Source organism: Aquarana catesbeiana, linkage group LG02 (assembly GCF_042186555.1).
Source record: "Aquarana catesbeiana isolate 2022-GZ linkage group LG02, ASM4218655v1, whole genome shotgun sequence".
NCBI classification, from domain to species: Eukaryota; Metazoa; Chordata; class Amphibia; order Anura; family Ranidae; genus Aquarana; species Aquarana catesbeiana.
The window spans coordinates 575,431,030-575,451,495 of record NC_133325.1 but is presented as its reverse complement, the minus strand read 5'-3'; the positions used below and the strand labels follow the sequence as shown (position 1 = coordinate 575,451,495).

At 46.1% G+C, this 20,466-nt stretch overlaps 2 protein-coding genes across 2 annotated transcripts in view; one reads left to right on the top strand and one right to left on the bottom strand.

The window, feature by feature from the left end:
* Positions 1-2,348, bottom strand: part of LOC141128689 (uncharacterized) — a 146,874-nt gene extending 144,526 nt beyond the window's left edge. Inside the window, exon 1 of the mRNA XM_073616124.1 lies at positions 2,223-2,348. The gene's annotated coding sequence lies outside the window, so the exon portion shown is untranslated. The remainder of the gene's footprint in view (positions 1-2,222) is intronic.
* The window catches only part of LOC141128687 (pancreatic secretory granule membrane major glycoprotein GP2-like), an 80,073-nt gene that overhangs the window by 44,770 nt on the left and 14,837 nt on the right, over positions 1-20,466 (top strand). The window contains exons 3-6 of the mRNA XM_073616121.1: positions 3,287-3,481; positions 3,577-3,669; positions 13,652-13,872; positions 17,809-17,963. Of these exons, the coding sequence (XP_073472222.1) occupies positions 3,287-3,481; positions 3,577-3,669; positions 13,652-13,872; positions 17,809-17,963 (664 nt within the window). The remainder of the gene's footprint in view (positions 1-3,286; positions 3,482-3,576; positions 3,670-13,651; positions 13,873-17,808; positions 17,964-20,466) is intronic.

Below are 20,466 nucleotides of genomic sequence, written 5' to 3'. Positions count from 1 at the left end.
CGGCTCTGAGGCTGAGCTGTGTGTGAGAGACACACAGCTCAGCCCATGCATCCGCTAGTTCCGCCAAAAACATAGGCACGGCCGCATAGCGGTAAGCGAGCGGCGGCTGTGGCCTGCGTTAACCCTGTCTAGGCCGCGGTCAACGCTTACCTCCCACTGTGCGGCCTGATCATTAACAGGCCACGGAACGGGCGGCCCCGGCCCACAGGGCAAATGCCCGGTCTGCCCTATGGCCAGTCCGGGCCTGGGTGTATTCACCACTCCTAAATCGCCCCAAAGATGTTGCCTGCAGGATTTTTTCTAACGTCCTGCCAGCACACCGCTTCAGTGTGAAAGCATTAGGGCTTTCACACTGGAGAGACAGGAGCGGCGCTTTACAGGTGCTATTTTTAGCGCTAAAACGCCTGTAAAGCGTCTCAGTGTGAAAGTGGTCTTACCTGATTCTAAGCTGCCTTCCTTCACACCCAAAGCCTTGACATCATCTCATACCATACAGGGTAGGGACATTAACCCTGTACAGTATGATGGCGAGGCTGGAGTGTGACCACAACCAGTAATTTACATAGGAGCTGAAGGGGACAAGTCACAGCAGTGGAGGAAGCCTGGTGGGGAAAGCAAAGCTGGGTACACATAGATTGAGATTTGTCCAGTTCAGCAGGAACTGGCTACATTTCAATGTATCCCTGTAAGACAGAAGCCAATCATTAGATCAGCTTCTCTTAAACAGGACTGCTTAAGGCTGGGTTCACACTATTGTCGCATGTGGCTCACAGCAGGAGTCTGGTGCATCTCCATTCACCGTTCCAGGTCCGATTTCAGCCTGAATTTTTGGGCTGAATTCGGACCTGAAACGGACCAAAAGATGCACAGGACCCCTGTGCAATTTGCACCAGAGCCGCAGCAGAGATATGTAAACCGGCTCCATAGAGAGCTGGTCACAATCTCCTACCATGCAAATTTGATGTGGGGAAATCCGCATCCAATTTGCATAAGTGTGAACCCAGCCTGAAACCTTGTTCAATTAGCAGCTTGCAGCAAATCAGCTACAGCACTAATCAGTGTATACTGACAGTGGAGATTCCCCGCTGTCAGAATACAATGTCTCCGCAAAAGGGATCCTTGCATCCACATCGCTTGTATAGATGCAAGAACCTGTCACTAGCAAACTGAACAAAAAAACCTGTGCACATGTACCAACTTAAAGCAGATGTAAACCATGGCAGTTAAAAAAAAAAAAAACGTTCCCCTGGAAAGCAATTGCATAATGTGCTAGTATGCATCACATACTAGCACATTATGAAATGCTTGCCTTAGAAAGAAGCACTCTAACAGGGCTTACCTCCTTCCCTAGCCTTCCTTCTGGGTTCATGGACCTCGGCTCTCCTACGCATGCAGAGAGCATTTGAGAGGTGGTGATGAGACGTTGTATCAGCTCCACCCAAACTGCTTTAACCCTTTGAACTGCATGCTGCACACAGTTGTGGGCTGCTTGCAGAGTGCCGCCTTTCATTCAAATGGGTCACAGTCAGTGGGTGCTATACCTGCTGAAAGCAACAGGGGGTATAATTGCAGCCGCGGCATGTGAACATGCCCAGCTGCTGTCTCTACAGCTAAAACATGGCAGTAAAAGCACAGCTCAACAGCGGGGTTTTACTGCACCTCAAATGCTAGTGTGAACAATTAAATGTTTTAATAAATGTAAAAAAAAAAAAAATATTTTTTTACATTGATAAGTGCTTATTTATTTAAAACATGTTTTAATACATTTTAAAATGTTTGTTTACATGTATTTATTTCTAAAAGCGTGCATGTGTGTGTATATATATATATATATATATATATATATATATATATATATATATATATATATATATATATATATATACACACACACACACACACACATGTGTGTTTGAGCTTTGGATTGAATACCCTAATGTAATAGGCTGCGCACGCCTATGCATCTGAGGCTGTTCACTTCACTGGGTATATGTGAGGATTTGCTTTGATGAAGGCTCCTTAGCCTAAACACGTCAGTGTAGCCTGTACTCATGTACCCATGTAACCCAATAAAGGACTTTTATTCAAGAGCATCCGAGTCGCCATCCCTTTTCTGATACAAATATATGTGAGGATTTACATCCACTTTAAGTCTGAAAAAAATGGAAGTGTAAGCAGCTACAAATACTGTAGCTACTGACTTTTAATAAAAGGACACTTACATGTCCAAGGATCCAGCGCTGTACTCACCCGGGTTTGTTCTTCTCTGGTCTTTGGGATCCTGGTGCCAGTATGTTTACTGTGGGAAGCCGCCTGACTCCTTGCTGCCTCACAGCAGGCTCCCCACTAAGGATGAGCTCCGGCGTGTTCGCATGCTGCACGTGCCGATCCCGCCAGGAAGTCGGCACGGCGCAGCGCTAATCACAGGCAGTGAGACATTTCCCGATGTGTGGCTGCAGAGCTCGGGAAATGTCTCACTGCCTGTGATTAGCGCTGCGCCGTGCCGACTTCCTGGCGGGATCGGCACGTGCAGCATGCGAACACGCCGGAGCTCATCCTTACTCCCCACTGCACATGCGCACATCACACTGCACTTTGTGAATGGACCTGCAGCCTCCCAGGACCTGGTATGTGTTCCAGGAGGTTGTGGGGGGAGGAGGGGGATTTCTGCTGGTATTGCTTAGGCAATTCCAGTAGAAGTAGAAGCAGGTACCTGCTCCCTAAAAACAACAAAAAAAAAACTCCAAAAGAGGGGGGGGGGGACAATAGGTGGAACGTCCCTTTTTAGGTGAAGATCCATTTTAAGATTCATTCTCGGCTCTCTGTTCTGCACAGCATTTTGGACACCTAAAAGTAATGGTTTATATGCACATTCCTAGTTCTCAGCTAGAAGGCTCCATGCACACTGGGGTTAAATCAACGTCAGTTTCCCTGGCAGAAAAAACTTCAATATAGAGCATTATTTTGTACAGAGTTTAGGAGAGTTTTGCGTTGTTTCTGCCAGAAAACTCCAATCAGAAAAGCAAACCAGAAAGTTCTTATGGTAAAGGGACCTTTTACATTAGGACTAAAAGGTCATTGCAGTCACCAAGGGGTTAATACTTTTTTTTTTCTCAACAGTTTTTTTTATTTTTTTTCAACTGTTTGCAAATGTTTATGGCCAGTTTTACAAATACTTTTTGCAGTTCTAAAGATATTGCAGATGTTTTTTATTCATATGACTTGATGTGAAAACTGACTACAAAAGCTCCTGATTTCTGACATCTTCTTTTTCTTCTCTTCCCAGCTACGTACGCGGATCTGACATTTTGTGACTCTTCCTCGTGTTCTGGGGACTGTACTTCTGACAATGGATGTTCATGTAGTAGTAATCGCTCTGTGACCTGTGTCCCAACTCCAGGTATTGATTGCACTAACTCTGTGTTCAGATCCTGCTGTCCAGAAGGCCTATTTCACAATAAAAATGAGTCCTGTTGCTCAAGTAAGTATTTTCATATCAGTTCGGAGTGAACTTTCTGAGTCTGACCATTTAGGATTTGTCATTTATGAGATACTTTTCTGTTTTGTCTTCTTCAGCTTCTCTTTTCTGTGACCCGGAATGTGCTACAGATGAATATTGTAACTCATTAGGAATATGTGAATGTAATACCACCGTGTACAGAAATCTGAGTAAGACTTTCTTTATTTTCTTTCCTTTGCAATGCCAATTTGGTCATTAGAGATAATGTACAGTATGTGCTTGGTGGGCATATATTATGGGTTTTTGTCAGTGTATGCTTTGCTCTGTCATGTTTTTATTATTTTATTATATGTAGATAAATGTGTAGATTTGTCATTAGATGGCGCTCTTAGTGGATCAGTAGTTTTATTTGCTGATTAAAGTACACCAGACATGAGAATATTATGGGGACTGACACCGGTGATCATTTTCAAAGTGCTGGTTTCTGAATCTCTGACCTGGAACAAGCATGCAGGAAATTATAACTGGAGAAAAGTCAGAGATCCTGATATCTATATCTGTTCCTAGTTGCTGACTGAAGCCAAATCATCAACATGACAGCCAGGAAACCGGCATTTTAATCAGGCTAGTTCAGCAATGGCAGCCCATAGAACCCTTAACTGTGGATTAGGATATCAGCCACACAGGGAGAGCATTGTTTTCAACAAGTCATGGACTTATAATGTGAGAAGGACCAGGAAAGCACAACTATTTTGTGGCACTGCAAATAATAAAGAAGAATTAGTTTATGCCATGAGAAAATATGGCTGGGCATACATTAAAACACTATTATATATTGGTAGGCAGGGGCGTTGCTAGGTCTGCAAAAGATCTGGGGCTAGAGCCCATAGCAGCGGTCACCAACCTGGGGGGCACGCCGGTGGTAATTTTTCATGGGCAAAGGAAGGCTGGTGTTGGCGTTTCAATCATCATGGCACCATGGTTGATATGGTGTCAGGGTGATCGAACCGCATTGTTACATTGTAATATATAATGAAGTGGTTCAACTCACCATAATGCAGAATCAGTGGGAGCCCTGAGCGTGTCACTTGCCACGTCACCTGCCACCATTTGCAGATTGTCACTTGCCATGTCACTTGCCACCATTTGCAAATTGTCACTTGCCACCATTTGCAGATTGTCACTTGCCACCATTTGCAGATTGTTACTTGCCACGTCACCTGCCACCATTTGCAGATTGTCACTTGCCACATCACTTGCCACCATTTGCAGATTTTCACTTGCCACGTCACTTGCCACCATTTGCAGATTGTCAATTGCCACATCATTTGCCACCATTTTGCAGATTGCCACTTGCCACGTCACCTGCCACCATTTGCAGATTGTCACTTGCCACTTCACCTGCCACCATTTGCAGATTGTCACTTTCCACATCACTTGCCAATTGTCACTTGCCACGTCACTTGCCACATCACTTGCCACCATTAGCAGATTGTCACTTGCCACATCACTTGCCACCATTAGCAGATTGTCACTTGCCACCATTTGCAGATTGTCACTTGCCACGCCACCTGCCACCATTTGCAAATTGTCACTTGCCACCATTTGCAGATTGTCACTTGCCACCATTTGCAGATTGTCACTTGCCACGTCACCTGCCACCATTTGCAGATTGTCACTTGCCACATCACTTGCCACCATTTGCAGATTGTCACTTGCCACGTCACTTGCCACATCACTTGCCACCATTTGCAGATTGTCACTTGCCACGTCACTTGCCACCATTTGCAGATTGTCACTTGCCACCATTTGCAGATTGTCAATTGCCACATCACTTGCCACCATTTTGCAGATTGTCACTTGGCACGTCACCTGCCACCATTTGCAGATTGTCACTTGCCACGTCACTTGCCACATCACTTGCCACCATTTGCAGATTTTCACTTGCCACGTCACTTGCCACCATTTGCAGATTGTCAATTGCCACATCATTTGCCACCATTTTGCAGATTGCCACTTGCCACGTCACCTGCCACCATTTGCAGATTGTCACTTGCCACTTCACCTGCCACCATTTGCAGATTGTCACTTTCCACATCACTTGCCACGTCACCTGCCACCATTTGCAGATTGTCACTTGCCACATCACTTGCCACCATTTGCAGATTGTCACTTGCCACATCACTTGCCACCATTTGCAGATTGTCACTTGCCACGTCACTTGCCACCATTTGCAGATTGTCACTTGCCACCATTTGCAGATTGTCAATTGCCACATCACTTGCCACCATTTTGCAGATTGTCACTTGCCACGTCACCTGCCACCATTTGCAGATTGTCACTTGCCACGTCACTTGCCACATCACTTGCCACCATTTGCAGATTTTCACTTGCCACGTCACTTGCCACCATTTGCAGATTGTCAATTGCCACATCATTTGCCACCATTTTGCAGATTGCCACTTGCCACGTCACTTGCCACCATTTGCAGATTGTCAGTTGCCACTTCACCTGCCACCATTTGCAGATTGTCACTTTCCACATCACTTGCCACGTCGCTTGCCACCATTAGCAGATTGTCACTTGCCACATCACTTGCCACCATTAGCAGATTGTCACTTGCCACCATTTGCAGATTGTCACTTGCCACGCCACCTGCCACCATTTGCAAATTGTCACTTGCCACCATTTGCAGATTGTCACTTGCCACGTCACCTGCCACCATTTGCAGATTGTCATTTGCCACATCACTTGCCACCATTAGCAGATTGTCACTTGCCACCATTTGCAGATTGTCACTTGCCACGCCACCTGCCACCATTTGCAAATTGTCACTTGCCACCATTTGCAGATTGTCACTTGCCACGTCACCTGCCACCATTTGCAGATTGTCATTTGCCACATCACTTGCCACCATTTGCAGATTGTCACTTGCCACGTCACTTGCCACATCACTTGCCACCATTTGCAGATTGTCACTTGCCACGTCACTTGCCACCATTTGCAGATTGTCACTTGCCACCATTTGCAGATTGTCAATTGCCACATCACTTGCCACCATTTTGCAGATTGTCATTTGCCACGTCACCTGCCACCATTTGCAGATTGTCACTTGCCACCATTTGCAGATTGTCAATTGCCACATCACTTGCCACCATTTTGCAGATTGTCACTTGCCACGTCACTTGCCACATCACTTGCCACCATTTGCAGATTGTCACTTGCCACGTCACTTGCCACCATTTGCAGATTGTCACTTGCCACCATTTGCAGATTGTCAACTGCCACATCACTTGCCACCATTTTGCAGATTGTCACTTGCCACGTCACCTGCCACCATTTGCAGATTGTCACTTGCCACCATTTGCAGATTGTCAATTGCCACATCACTTGCCACCATTTTGCAGATTGTCACTTGCCACGTCACCTGCCACCATTTGCAGATTGTCACTTGCCACTTCACCTGCCACCATTTGCAGATTGTCACTTTCCACATCACTTGCCAATTGTCACTTGCCACATCACTTGTCACCATTAGCAGATTGTCACTTGCCACATCACTTGCCACCATTAGCAGATTGTCACTTGCCACCATTTGCAGATTGTCACTTGCCACGTCACCTGCCACCATTTGCAGATTGTCACTTGCCACTTCACCTGCCACCATTTGCAGATTGTCACTTGCCACATCACTTGCCAATTGTCACTTGCCACGTCACTTGCCACCATTAGCAGATTGTCACTTGCCACCATTAGCAGATTGTCACTTGCCATCATTTGCAAATTGTCACTTTCCATGCCAGCCAGTGCCACCAAATGTGCATTGTTGCTGCATTGGTGGCAGGCTGGCAGCACTGGCCCATTTAGTGGGGGCAGGAAAGCAGGGATGCGGGGTGGGCAGTGAGAGATGATGTAATCTCTCTACTCCCAGTCACACCTCCGACATTTAAAAGGCCCGCGCTGTGAGGGTGGAAGAGCGCTGATGTGTGGCGGGCAGTGAGACATGATGTCATCTCTGCTCCCCGCCGCACATCTCTCCCACGTTGAAGGGCCCGGCTGTGAGGGCGGAAGAGTGGTGTCGGGCAGGTGGAGAGAGATGATGTCATGCTCGTCCGCCCGCTCTTCTCTCCTCCACCTCCAATGCCACCTGCCGCAGCCACAACCGCCTGCTCGTCTCTCCTCCACCTCCAATGCCGCCCGCCGCAACCCGCCCGCTCGTCTCTCCTCCACCTCCAATGCCACACCCTGGTGACGCCTATGCTGGTAGGATTATTTACATCAGGCTGCTCTTTTTTATATCGAAAAAATTGTAGATCCCTTTATAGTTGATTAAATTATCCCTAACAATGAAATTTAGTTGGTTAAACTCCCATCGCTGACTTGTACCCAGAGGTAAACCTATAATAAGACTTACCTATAGGTACTGTAAATATCTCCTAAACGTGCGCCGTTTAGGAGAAATTTTGTGTAAATGCATAACATCACCGGCGCATGCGCTCTGAAGGAACAGCTGCCCAGGCCGTTCCTTCAGAGCCCTGTGCCATAAACAGCAGCTCCCTCCTGGATGCGCGGGAGTGACGTCATCGGGGTTTAGGCCAATCACACAGCTAGAGTCCGCAGACCCGGAAGGAAGACGGGTGAAGATGCAAGCGGCCTCCAGCGGTGAAAGCGCACCGCTGGAATGCTTCATTTTCAGGGAAGTTTCTCATAATGTGCTAGTATGAGATGCACACTAGCACATTATGACATTACCTTTCAGGTAAAAAAAAAAATCACCCAACTGTATCCTACCGCTTTAAAGCACAGTGTATCCTAAGTAATTGGCTTTTTTTTTTAAATACTTGTTTTCCTGCACAGAGTTGTATCCTCAGTCTTGTTTAGCTCAAAGCTAAATGTAAACGGCAATATAGGTGATGTCATTACTCAAATATTTGGGAAATGAATTGTCACTGGGTGGGCAGAACCTGAGGAAGTAGCTTTTCAGTTCCCCATCAGGCTCCACCCACCTCTACTACAAAAATCCTCAGCCATGCACCTGTCAGTGTGATCGGCACAGGAGGGAGGAAAGTAGGGAGGAAAGGAGGGAAGGAGGGAGGGAAGGAGGGAGGGAAGGAAGGAAGGAAGGAAGGAAGGAAGGAAGGAAGGAAGGAAGGAAGGAAGGAAGGAAGGAAGGAAGGAAGGAAGGAAGGAAGGAAGGAAGGAAGGAAGGAAGGAAGGAAGGAAGGAAGGGAAGGAAGGAAGGGAAGTAGGGAAGGAAGGAAGGAAAGGAGGGAAGGAAGGAGGGAGGGAGGGAGGGAAGGAAGGAAGGAAGGAAGGAAGGAAGGAAGGAAGGAAGGAAGGAAGGAAGGAAGGAAGGAAGGAAGGAAGGAAGGAGGGAGGGAAGCAGGCAGGGAGGGAAGCAGGCAGGGAGAGAAGGAAGGAAGGAAGGAAGGAAGGAAGGAGGGAGGGAGGGAAGGAGGGAAGGAGGGAGGGAGGGAAGGAGGGGAGGGAGGGGAGGAAGGAGTGAGGGAAGGAGGGAAGGAGGGAGGGAAGGAGGGAAGGAAGGAGGGAGGGAAGGAAGGAGGGAGGGAAGGAGGGCACGCACTGAGGAAGGAATGTCCAGTGTGAACGCTTCTTCCTCAGTGCAGACACTTAGTAGACATTCCAAGGTGATCTGATTTTTTGCCACAATTTTTTGGATTTGAAGAAACATGCCAGTTTTGAGGGGGTTAAAATATGGCACTTGGTATTGTACTAGGTGCCTTAAATGTACAGGTAATACAGACAGGTTAGGAGGTGAAGGGGTAACTTAATGTACAGATGTGCAGGACAAGGGAGGTGAGGTTAGGGTTTACACCTTTTCTTCAAGTCAAACCCAAACACTTTAGCAGTGCACAGCATTTTTTTTATAGTATAAACTATACATATATTTTGCTATTAAATAACATTTCTAATCATATGAAGTTAATAACAAGAGTCCCCCTTTACATCTGGATCCACAGAGTTCCCCTTTTACATCTGAACTCACAGAGTTCCCTTTCACTGTAAGGGGGGACTCTGCAGACTCTGATGTAAGGGAGAACTCTGGGGACTCTGACATAAGAGATGCTCTGGGAACCCTGATTTAAGGGGGGACACTGAGAACTCTGATGTACGGAGAAGACTCTGATGTAAGGGGAAACATTGTGGCCTCTGGTGTAAAGGGTGCTCTGAGAACCCTGATTTGCCTTAGTGTACTCACTCAGAGGCAGAAAAGAGAGGGGAGACTTCAGTCACAGGGATGGATGTTGAACTCACTCACCCCTTGGGACTGGAAATTTGGGACTGGAAATTTGGAGTGTGGGCAGACACAGAGGGGTAGGGGTGTGGGGAAGAGGTGCAGATTAAGCCATCTCCCATCTGTGTGTGTGTTTGGGGGGGGTTGTAAGTGCTGGCTTTAGGCGCTGTGAAAGAGTAACAGACACTCTCAGCTTAGACAACTGCAGCCAGCAACCCTGCTGGGCAGCCATAGTCCAGTCTAAATAATGTGTCCGGGTTTCAGGCAGTCTAAAAACCCAGACGCATGATTCCAAACCCAAACTGTCCAGGTAAATCCTGGACAGGTGGCAACCCTAGGTGAGGGGTTAACATACAGGTCAGATCAGGGAATGGGGCTGACATATACTGTAGAGGGGAATGAAATGTGTATATTTATTATTTTTGGCATTGTACTGTAGTGTATTGCACTGGTGGGCAAGAGGCTTTCTTTCCTCTCACTGATTGGCGTGTGAGAGCAAACTACTTCTGATCAGTAAGAGACACAAGACTACTAGTTGCAGCCTGTGTTTATACTGTGTGATGATGTAAAATTGGTCACTTACTGGCTCTGTGTCTTTTGCCTGTGATCTATTGTGTCCAATCACAGCATGATCCTAGGACTGTGCGCATGTCTGTACTCAGTTCCCGAAATACATACCGGTAAGGCCGGCATGAGACAGTTTGAATTTCGGCTGGTTCAGCAGGAACCACCGGATTTGTACCACGTGACTGTACCCAAGTTGATCAATCGATCAACTTGGGTATAACCAGCCTGCCAGATTTACATGCGATTTTTATCAATAATCATTGTCTTCTCTCAGCTTTCCCCCTCTGGGAGAATTTGATGGCTTGGCGGGAGGGATTCCCCTGTCAACACTGTCTGTGTCAATGGGGGAATCAAGCTAATTATTTTCCCATGGTTGCAGGAAAGAAATTTTCTCCATCTATGGCCTGCTTAAGTCCTCTTGGAAACAATAGAGGAGCGGGCCAACCATAAATGAATAATGGCTAGTCTGCAAGAGGTTAATTCATCTTTACATGTGTTGTTTAAATGCAAGCAGTATAAGTATGTAGCACTAACTCTCGGTGGAGCTGCTGGTTTAAGCGGGTCTGTTACCTTCACTTTGCTTCCCTCTGTTTCACCGGTACCGGGTCTAGGGGTTCCATTGAGTTTACTCCTGGACGATATAAGCACCAAAACTGGATTACGTTTTCAATGCTTTATTAAACAGATAAACTTTAGGAAATAGCAGGAAAAGGAAACTTTCAGGAGAAACTCAAATATTTTCTTGTAGAATCTTAGCGGCAAATGTCCTGGTAGAATTCAGATAATTATGTGGAATGCGCTTCCCTTGTGGGACACACTCTTTGCTCATCTGGATAGGCCTCTCTCACCGGTCTAGCAGCCAGTACGTAGCACGAATCAAAAGTCTCTGCCACAGACTCGCTTGGGGGGTAAATCTGTATGATCCTCTGCCACAGGATGTATCAGATTTTCTCTGCAGTGAAAGTCACTCACAGTGCTTGAACCTTTAAGCCCAACCGGCAACACTATGCTGTATGGTTACTTCTTTTGATACGTCCTCCGGACGAGTCACCAGGCCCCTCTATAGACCAGCACGCCGCATGATCTCTCCAAGACGGGTCCTCCCCTGGGATCTCCTCAGCTGTCCAGCTTCGTCACACAGGACCGACAGCTCAGGGCCATTCCTCGGCCGCGGTGGTAGGCCCCAGACAAGCCTCTGGTCCCACCCCTGCGCCGTTGTATCGTGGGCCTCCCGATCGGAGGACCACGAGGTAGCTCCTTAACGCATACCTGTCAGCCAGGAGGGCCAGCAGGTGGCTGTAAAACGATCCCTAGAACATGGCGTCTGTCCCATAAATACCCTCTTCCCAGAATGCAACTCGGAGGACCACCTCCACCGAGCTTGTCTCCGAGACAGAGGAGCATCTATATACTTCGACACGTTGCCTTTCCAACACTGACCAGTGGTAACAGCGACACCCACCGGTCAGCCCGGAAGCACACACAACGTCAGCCAAGCTGGAACAGAGGCGAACTTTTACCTTCCTAACGCACAAATTACTAAATTTACCTAACATGCAGTAGATTGTAAATCTCCCAGCGCTACAAGTACATGAATGTGATATGGTATCAGCCTCCCTTTCATTCCCTGTATAGGAGAGGTCAGATAGGAGAGGGAAATTAGCCAATCAGTTGTGTTGCTGGGAAAGAAACATGTTAAATGGTTAGAGAGAGCAGAGTGACAGAGAACTGATCTCATCAGGCTGCTTTTTCTTTCATTGTCCAGTCACAGATTGGTGGAATGACAGGACCTGTAAGTGAACTATAGTAGAGAAAAATTGTGTCTCCTGCTCTGCCAGACAGGTCTGTACTGTGTGACAGAGCTGTGAAAATCTCAAAACTGGATGGACAGTAACCGTGTTCAAATAAAATGGGTTGAATATTTTACCAGTGTTGAATAGAAGGTTGGCATTGAGTCCAATTGAACTCTCGCTATTACTGTAATGCAGTCAGTCTACATACACATACCTCCCAACATTTTGAGATGGGAATGAGGGACACCTACTAGCAAACGTATGTATTCATAGGACACACCCCCTGCCACACCCTCTTAAATGAGAATTAACCAAAACAAAAGGTTAATTAAATCCACAAGAGCTTTTTTTTTACCACTACTATTCCTTTATTTCGGCTTTTAAATTTGCAAATGAACCAATTTAGAATTTGGATGAAAGGTTTAGCACTGGGAAACACTTTTTGAAAGATAAAAAGTGCATTTTATATACAACTATATGGATCAGACCAAAATGAGGGGGAACGAGGGACAGAGGGACATTGCTCCAAATCAGGGACAGTCCCTCGAAATCAGGGACAGTTGGGAGCTATGAATATACAGTAATAAACATAGGGCTCTTTTATTTATTTTTTAGCAGCGAAGTGTTGCAGCAAGCATTAAAATACCCTGTGCTGCGTGCCCATAGGATAGTTGGACCACGGCTCTCTCACACAAAGCAGTGGTCTGTCTCTCCAGTGGTCCAGCAGCCCTTCTCCCAGAATTCTGGTTCAATCAACAATGCCAACAATGTGGATCATTAGCCACAGGAAAGGACAGCTAGCACCAAAGACCTCTATTTTTTGCTACACCAAAAGGGGCCCGCGGTCCCTGTATGCAAAAGGCATTCACAAGGATCTAACTGAGATTTTGCTGGATCCAACCATCAGTGCTAGCTGGTCCTGGGTGTTGTAGTTCTACAAGCAAATTTGTGCTGGAGTTAGAAGAAGAGGAGTGTGTATATACCGGATGTATACAGGTTGTGTCCCTGAAGAGTTCTTCTAATTAAATGGGCATCCCATAATAACCCTTCCCCATCTAAGTTCAATTCCTCTAAATAAAAAAAAACAAACAAAACTGCAAGGGCTGCTTCTTGTCTCAGGAATGATTGAGAAATTCATATGCCTGGCTGTGCAGGGTGGGAGATAACCAACATTCACCAGCGGCTCCTGCGGGGGGTAGTTCTACAGTTGTATTCATATCTGTACCTTCCATTTATACCCTATGTCATGATGAGTACTCTTGTGCCATTGAAATCAATATACCGTACATTTTCAAACACAGATGATAGATTGCTTGTTTGATACAAATGTATTAAAACAGAAAAAAAAAGGAATAAGATCCCCATTAATATTACTGTCTATGTAGCCTGGCTGCACTACAATAACAAATGACAAGGGTTCATTTGGGTTTAAGAAATTCTTTCTGTTTATTAGGGCCATAAGTCTGAAAGTGTCAGTAAGCAGTAGTGACTAGTAAGAGGAATGGATCGCTGGACATTTTTGTATGCATTACCCACTGATTGATTTATGTTTCTTCTTTTATTGAATTTTCCCAGCACTAAAGAATTTTCAACCTACAGTCAAGTGTGGTTACGACATAATGACAGTCAGTGTCTTGCAATGTGAGCTACAAGCACTCGGTCTTAACTATTCCACATTTCATCTGAGGAACTCATCAATAGAATGCAGTTTCTCATATCCAGACACCATCAATGGGCAGAAAGGGATGTTTATCCAGGCCCAAACAACATCCAATTGGTGTGGAAACACAGTGACGGTAGAACACTATTCATTTATTTATTCATTCATTTTAGCAACTCCCGTGTTGTCATATTATGTGTGTTCCTTACTTTACTGGAAAAAGTGACCTTCAAGAATCTGTTTCAGTTTTTTTAAGAGATAGCCTAAAACCAAACTCCAGCTGATTTTTTTTTTTCATTTGGGTTAGACTGGGAAAAAAATTGGGGATTCTGATGGCTTTTATTTTAAAAGATTCTATTTTTTTTTTTTTTTTTGTCACTCCGGACTGATGAAAATATGGAACTTTTGAAAAATGTGTTTTCTTTCCTGTCAAGGTGACAACCACATTTCTTTTATAGGCATCATAGTGATAACTTTAAGCAGTGAGAAAATACCTTCTCAATGGGATCACTGTGGAAGGCTGTACAGTTTTATACAGTTATCTTTGAAATGCAAGTCCTCTCATCCTTAGAAAGCTCAATAAGTTTTCCACTAGAAGGAGGAGACTGGTTATTAAGCACAAAACCCTACCAAAAGTGATTGTATGTTTTTGATGCAGTTCAATCGCACCGTTCTGCAAGAAAAGTTCCTGCACCTTTCCAAAAAATGTATTGCAGGAAACTGTAAAAATATGAATGGGACTCTTAGGAACAAATGTTAACTGGATTGTGGTGTGTTTGTGGAGATCTACAAATGCACTAAAAACTGCATAGACATGAACCTAGCCTAAAAATGCCTGCATATGCAATTTACATGCGCTCCCATTGAAGTCTATGCACCAAAAGAAGTGTCTGCACCTTTTCAAAAACGTGCTTCAGCTGCACTGCATTCATGTGAACCCGCATCATAGAAGATAATGTCATTTTAATTGATGTTCAGTACAGCATGACATCACACACAGGATTAGACGCGAGAACGCCAGCGGGGGGGGGGGGGGTTCCCAGGACTAGCTGCAAGAGGCAGCCCCATTGACATCAATGGGAGGCTGGCGGCTCTCACAGCTAATCACAGTCCCCGACATGTAATCTCTCATGCAGAGATCACATGTAAGTAGGGCTGCCACCTTTCCATCAAGCCAAACCCGAACACTTTAGCTCCGCGCTGAATTTTTAATTTTTTTTGTAGTTTACAAAACAAATAAAAACAAAATGTAATACAAATAGATGTAAAACCTGTATAACTTTTTTTTTAAATTGTGCTACACCAAAACGCATGCTATTTTGTTACCATACGTTTTTCCGCAGGTGAATGAGCACAAAAGCAAGAGGTATGGGTAGTACCATTAAGACTTAAAGGCACCACTGCACACCTGCAAAAAGGTTGTGTGTTTTTGTGCATTGCAAGAATGTACACAATTTTGTGCACATTCCTGCAACACACAAATTTCATCTTAGAACAAGGGCAATAAACTGCTCTCTAATATAATGTAAAAGTAGGTTCATCCCATTAATATTTCAAGTAAAAGACAATAGAACCAGGTTACATAAGGTGTCTCCATCAGAGCCCCCTTACATCAGATGTCGCCACCACAGCCCCCTTACACCAGATGTGCAACCGCAGAACCCCTTACACTAGATGTGCAATCACAGAACCCCTTACACCAGATGTGCAACCACAGCCACCCTTACACCAGATGTGCAACCACAGCCCCCCTTACACCAGATGTGCAACCACAGCCCCCCTTACACCAGATGTGCAACCACAGAATCCCTTGCACCAGATGTGCAACCACAGCCCCCCTTACACCAGATGTGCAACCACAGCCCCCCTTACACCAGATGTGCAACCACAGAATCCCTTGCACCAGATGTGCAACCACAGCCCCCCTTACACCAGATGTGCAACCACAGCCCCCCTTACACCAGATGTGCAACCACAGCCCCCCTTACACCAGATGTGCAACCACAGCCCCCCTTACACCAGATGTGCAACCACAGCCCCCCTTACACAAGATGTGCAACCACAGCCCCCCTTACACCAGATGTGCAACCACAGAACCCCTTACACCAGATGTGCAATCACAGCCCCCCTTACACCAGATATGCAACCACAGCCCCCCTTACACCAGATGTGCAACCACAGCCCCCCTTACACCAGATGTGCAACCACAGCCCCCCTTACACCAGATGTGCAACCACAGAACCCCTTACACCAGATGTGCAACCACAGCCCCCCTTACACCAGATGTGCAACCACAGCCCCCCTTACACCAGATGTGCAACCACAGCCCCCCTTACACCAGATGTGCAACCACAGCCCCCCTTACACCAGATGTGCAACCACAGCCCCCCTTACACCAGATGTGTAACCACAGCAGCACCCCTTACACCAGATGTGCAACCACAGCCCCCCTTACACCAGATGTGCAACCACTACCCCCCTTACACCAGATGTGCAACCACAGCCCTCCTTACACCAGATGTGCAACCACAGCCCCCCTTACACCAGATGTGCAACCACAGCCCCCCTTACACCAGATGTGCAACCACAGCCCCCCTTACACCAGATGTGCAACCACAGCCCCCCTTACACCAGATGTGCAACCACAGAACCCCTTACACCAGATGTGCAACCACAGCCCCCCTTACACCAGATGTGCAACCACAGCCCCCCTTACACCAGATGTGCAACCACAGCCCCCCTTACACCAGATGTGCAACCACAGCCCCCCTTACACCAGATGTGCAACCACAGCCCCCCTTACACCAGATGTGCAACCACAGCCCCCCTTACACCAGATGTGTAACCACAGCAGCACCCCTTACACCAGATGTGCAACCACAGCCCCCCTTACACCAGATGTGCAACCACTACCCCCCTTACACCAGATGTGCAACCACAGCCCCCCTTACACCAGATGTGCAACCACAGCCCCCCTTACACCAGATGTGCAACCACAGCCCCCCTTACACCAGATGTGCAACCACAGCCCCCCTTACACCAGATGTGCAACCACAGCCCCCCTTACACCAGATGTGCAACCACAGAACCCCTTACACCAGATGTGCAACCACTACCCCCCTTACACCAGATGTGCAACCACAGCCCCCCTTACACCAGATGTGCAACCACAGCCCCCCTTACACCAGATGTGCAACCACAGCCCCCCTTACACCAGATGTGCAACCACAGCCCCCCTTACACCAGATGTGCAACCACAGCCCCCCTTACACCAGATGTGCAACCACAGCCCCCCTTACACCAGATGTGCAACCACAGCCCCCCTTACACCAGATGTGTAACCACAGCAGCACCCCTTACACCAGATGTGCAACCACAGCCCCCCTTACACCAGATGTGCAACCACTACCCCCCTTACACCAGATGTGCAACCACAGCCCCCCTTACACCAGATGTGCTACCACAGCCCCCCTTACACCAGATGTGCAACCACAGCCCCCCTTACACCAGATGTGCAACCACAGCCCCCCTTACACCAGATGTGTAACCACAGCAGCACCCCTTACACCAGATGTGTAACCACAGCAGCACCTCTTACACAAGATGTGCAACCACAGCACCCCTTTCTCCCTGTACTCATTCGCTAACTGCAAAGAAGTTACTGGTTTCTCTTTCAGTCTTCACACTCTGTGTTCCTTGGTGTTGCTGGGCAGTGCTGCTGAGACTTTTCATTCTGTTCCAGCTTTCTATTGCCACCTGCAGGCTGGGGGGAGGAGAACACAAACCTCTCTCCAGCTATGAGCCATGATCAGGTCTGAATAATGTGTCCGGTTTTCAGGGGAACTCAAAACCGGACACGATTCAAAACCCGGGCTGTATGGGTGAATCCCGTACAGGTGGCAACCCTACATGTAAGTGATCGGCTCTGTACGCAGGCTGCATCCTTATTGCTATGGGAAGCCTGTTGATTGTTAGGCTCAACGATCAACAGACTTCATTTCCACTAGATAGAGTGAGTTTTACAAGTAACCTGTCTGTTTTTCCACTGCTAATTACTGGACTCTATCCACAGGGTGATGACTCCAATATCAATATTGTTAACACCGTTAACATTGGAATCCTGTATAAACCCATCATCACAAAAAATAATATCAGCTTTGACTTTACCTGTGGATATAAACGCAATATGCAAACAAGTCTGAAACTGCCTGGAAATATTACCCAACAGTAAGAAAAAATATATAGACATAGAGATTTTCTCGTGTAAATTACTATCATATTTGTTCTTTCTCCTTCACTAACCTCTCATTTCCATTAACCAGTTTATGATGTTTATACTAATTAAACATAAATGCTATGTACACGCAGCACTGAATTTTGTGAATCTAAGATGTCCTCCATATCCATATTTTGTACCTAATGGTGGTAAAGCAGACCTAATCTTAGCTTTTTCTGGTCATGTTCAAGTGCATGCCAAGTAATCAGTTATGCCCTGTACACATGACCGGTTTTGCCGTTGGAATAAACTCTGAAGGTTTCTCCAACGAAACTCTGACGGATTCCGCTCCAGCGGTCTTGCCTACACATGGTCACACCAAAGTCCGACCGTCCAGAACGCGGTGATGTACGACTGGACTAGAAAAAGGAAGTTCAATAGCCAGTAGCCAATAGCTTCCGTCTCTTACTTGCTTCAGAACATGCGTCGTTTTTGGTCTGTCGGAACAGCATACAGACGAGCGGGTTTCCTGATAGGAATTGGTTCCGTTGAAAATATTTAGAACATGTTCCATTTCTAGGTCCGTCAGAATTTTTTTAAATAAAAGTCCGATGAGGCATACACACGATCGGAATAGACGATGAAAAGCTTCTGTCTGACTTTTTCTGTCGGACATTCCGCTCGTGTGTATGTGGCATGAGTGTAACTTATCAATGGATTTATTATCCACAATAGGGATCTCAGTTTTTCACCCTGACAATGCTTTCATCTGCTTTTCTCTCCAGAATGCCGGCACACCTCTGTTCAGGCATCACCCAGGGTCAGCACTTGCACTTCTTGCACTGAGATGCTAGCTCTGGGATCATACAACTTTTTTATAAAAATGATAATTGTGTCATAATAAGCAGAAGACTTCTGGTTGGGGTTAAGGGGCTTTGCCACTCCTAGTGCAGGATCAACAGAAAATAAAGACATGATCATAATTGAAAGCTAAAGGATAATCAAAGCAGAAGGTCAGACACAATAAAGAGGAGGTCCAGCCTCCCACAAAAAAAATGAAAAAAATCAGCAGCTGCAAATACTGTAGCTGCTGACTTTTAATATTAGGACAGTTACCTGTTCTGGAATCCAGCAATGTTTCCATCGGCTCTCGGGTGCTGCCGCCGCCATTGCCTGTAAGGGAAACCAGCAGTGAAGCTTTGCGGCTTTACAGTTGGTTCCCTACTGCGCATGCGTGAAATGGCCCGAGGGCGGGGGAAGGAGGAGGGGGGCCGGACTTCCGGGGGACCTTGCCGCATCTCGCCGCAGCCAGGTCTCCTGGAAGTGGGGACAGGTACCTGTCAAAAACAAGTACCTGTACCCCCCGAAAGGTGCCAAATGTGGCACGGAGGGGGGGAGGAAGCAGATAAGCGGAGCTTCAACTTTTGGGTGGAATTCCGCTTTAAGCTGGCCAAACAATGACCAAAATTTGGCTGGTTCAGCAGGGACCAGCTCAGTTTTGAACAGTGTGTGGCCATCCCTTTTCAACAGATATCGATGTGTAGGTTCAAAATGAAATTGTGAATGAACACCCTATACCCTCCCCACTGCCTGCATCCCCTCTGCACTCACCTCCATGGGGGATACAGTTTCACCATCCACACAGCCTAGTGCAGCAGTCTTGGGGTTTGAAAAATGCTCTGTTCTTCTATAATGCTGACCAATCAGCACCGCTCTGTGCCAACTTCCCTGAGGAAACCCCAGGATTGCTGCACTGGGCTGTGTGGACGGTAAAACTATATCACCGACGGAGGTAAGTGTAGCAGGGACAGAGTGATGGGGAGTGTGTAGGGTGTTAGTTCACCTTTTTGTTCTGTAAAGGTAAAATTACAATTAAAGACCACTGTCAAAGTTTTTATTGCCGTCTGTAACCCAATGGTGAGATTTCCCTATACGTCCTGTGCTGGTGACAGGGTGTGACAGGGACAAAATGTCATGGGAAAACTTTCCAATGGAAACGGAGACAGGAACAAAAACATTCTGGGGAAGGTTAGGACCTCTGACAGGTTTTTTTTTACATCTCTTTCTTTACTACTTGTTTAAGTATAAGAGCGACAGAAAGCGAGGAGAAATATGGCAATAATTTTGGAATTTTCCTCGCAATTTTGATATTTGTTTGGTGCGACACGCCTGGTGCATAGATAACTGTTTTTACCTCTTGAAATTTATATTGTATATTAAAAGTGTAATATATATATATATATATATATATATATATATATATATATATATATATATATATATATATATATATATATATATATATATATATATATATATATATATATATATATATATATATTGTACACTATATTACCAAAAGTATTGTGACACCTGCCTTTACACACACATGAACTTTAATGGCATCCCAGTCTTAGTCCGTAGGGTTCAATATTGATTTGGCCCACCCTTTGCAGCTATAACAGCTTCAACTCTTCTGGGAAGGCAGTCCACAAGGTTTAGGAGTGTATCTAT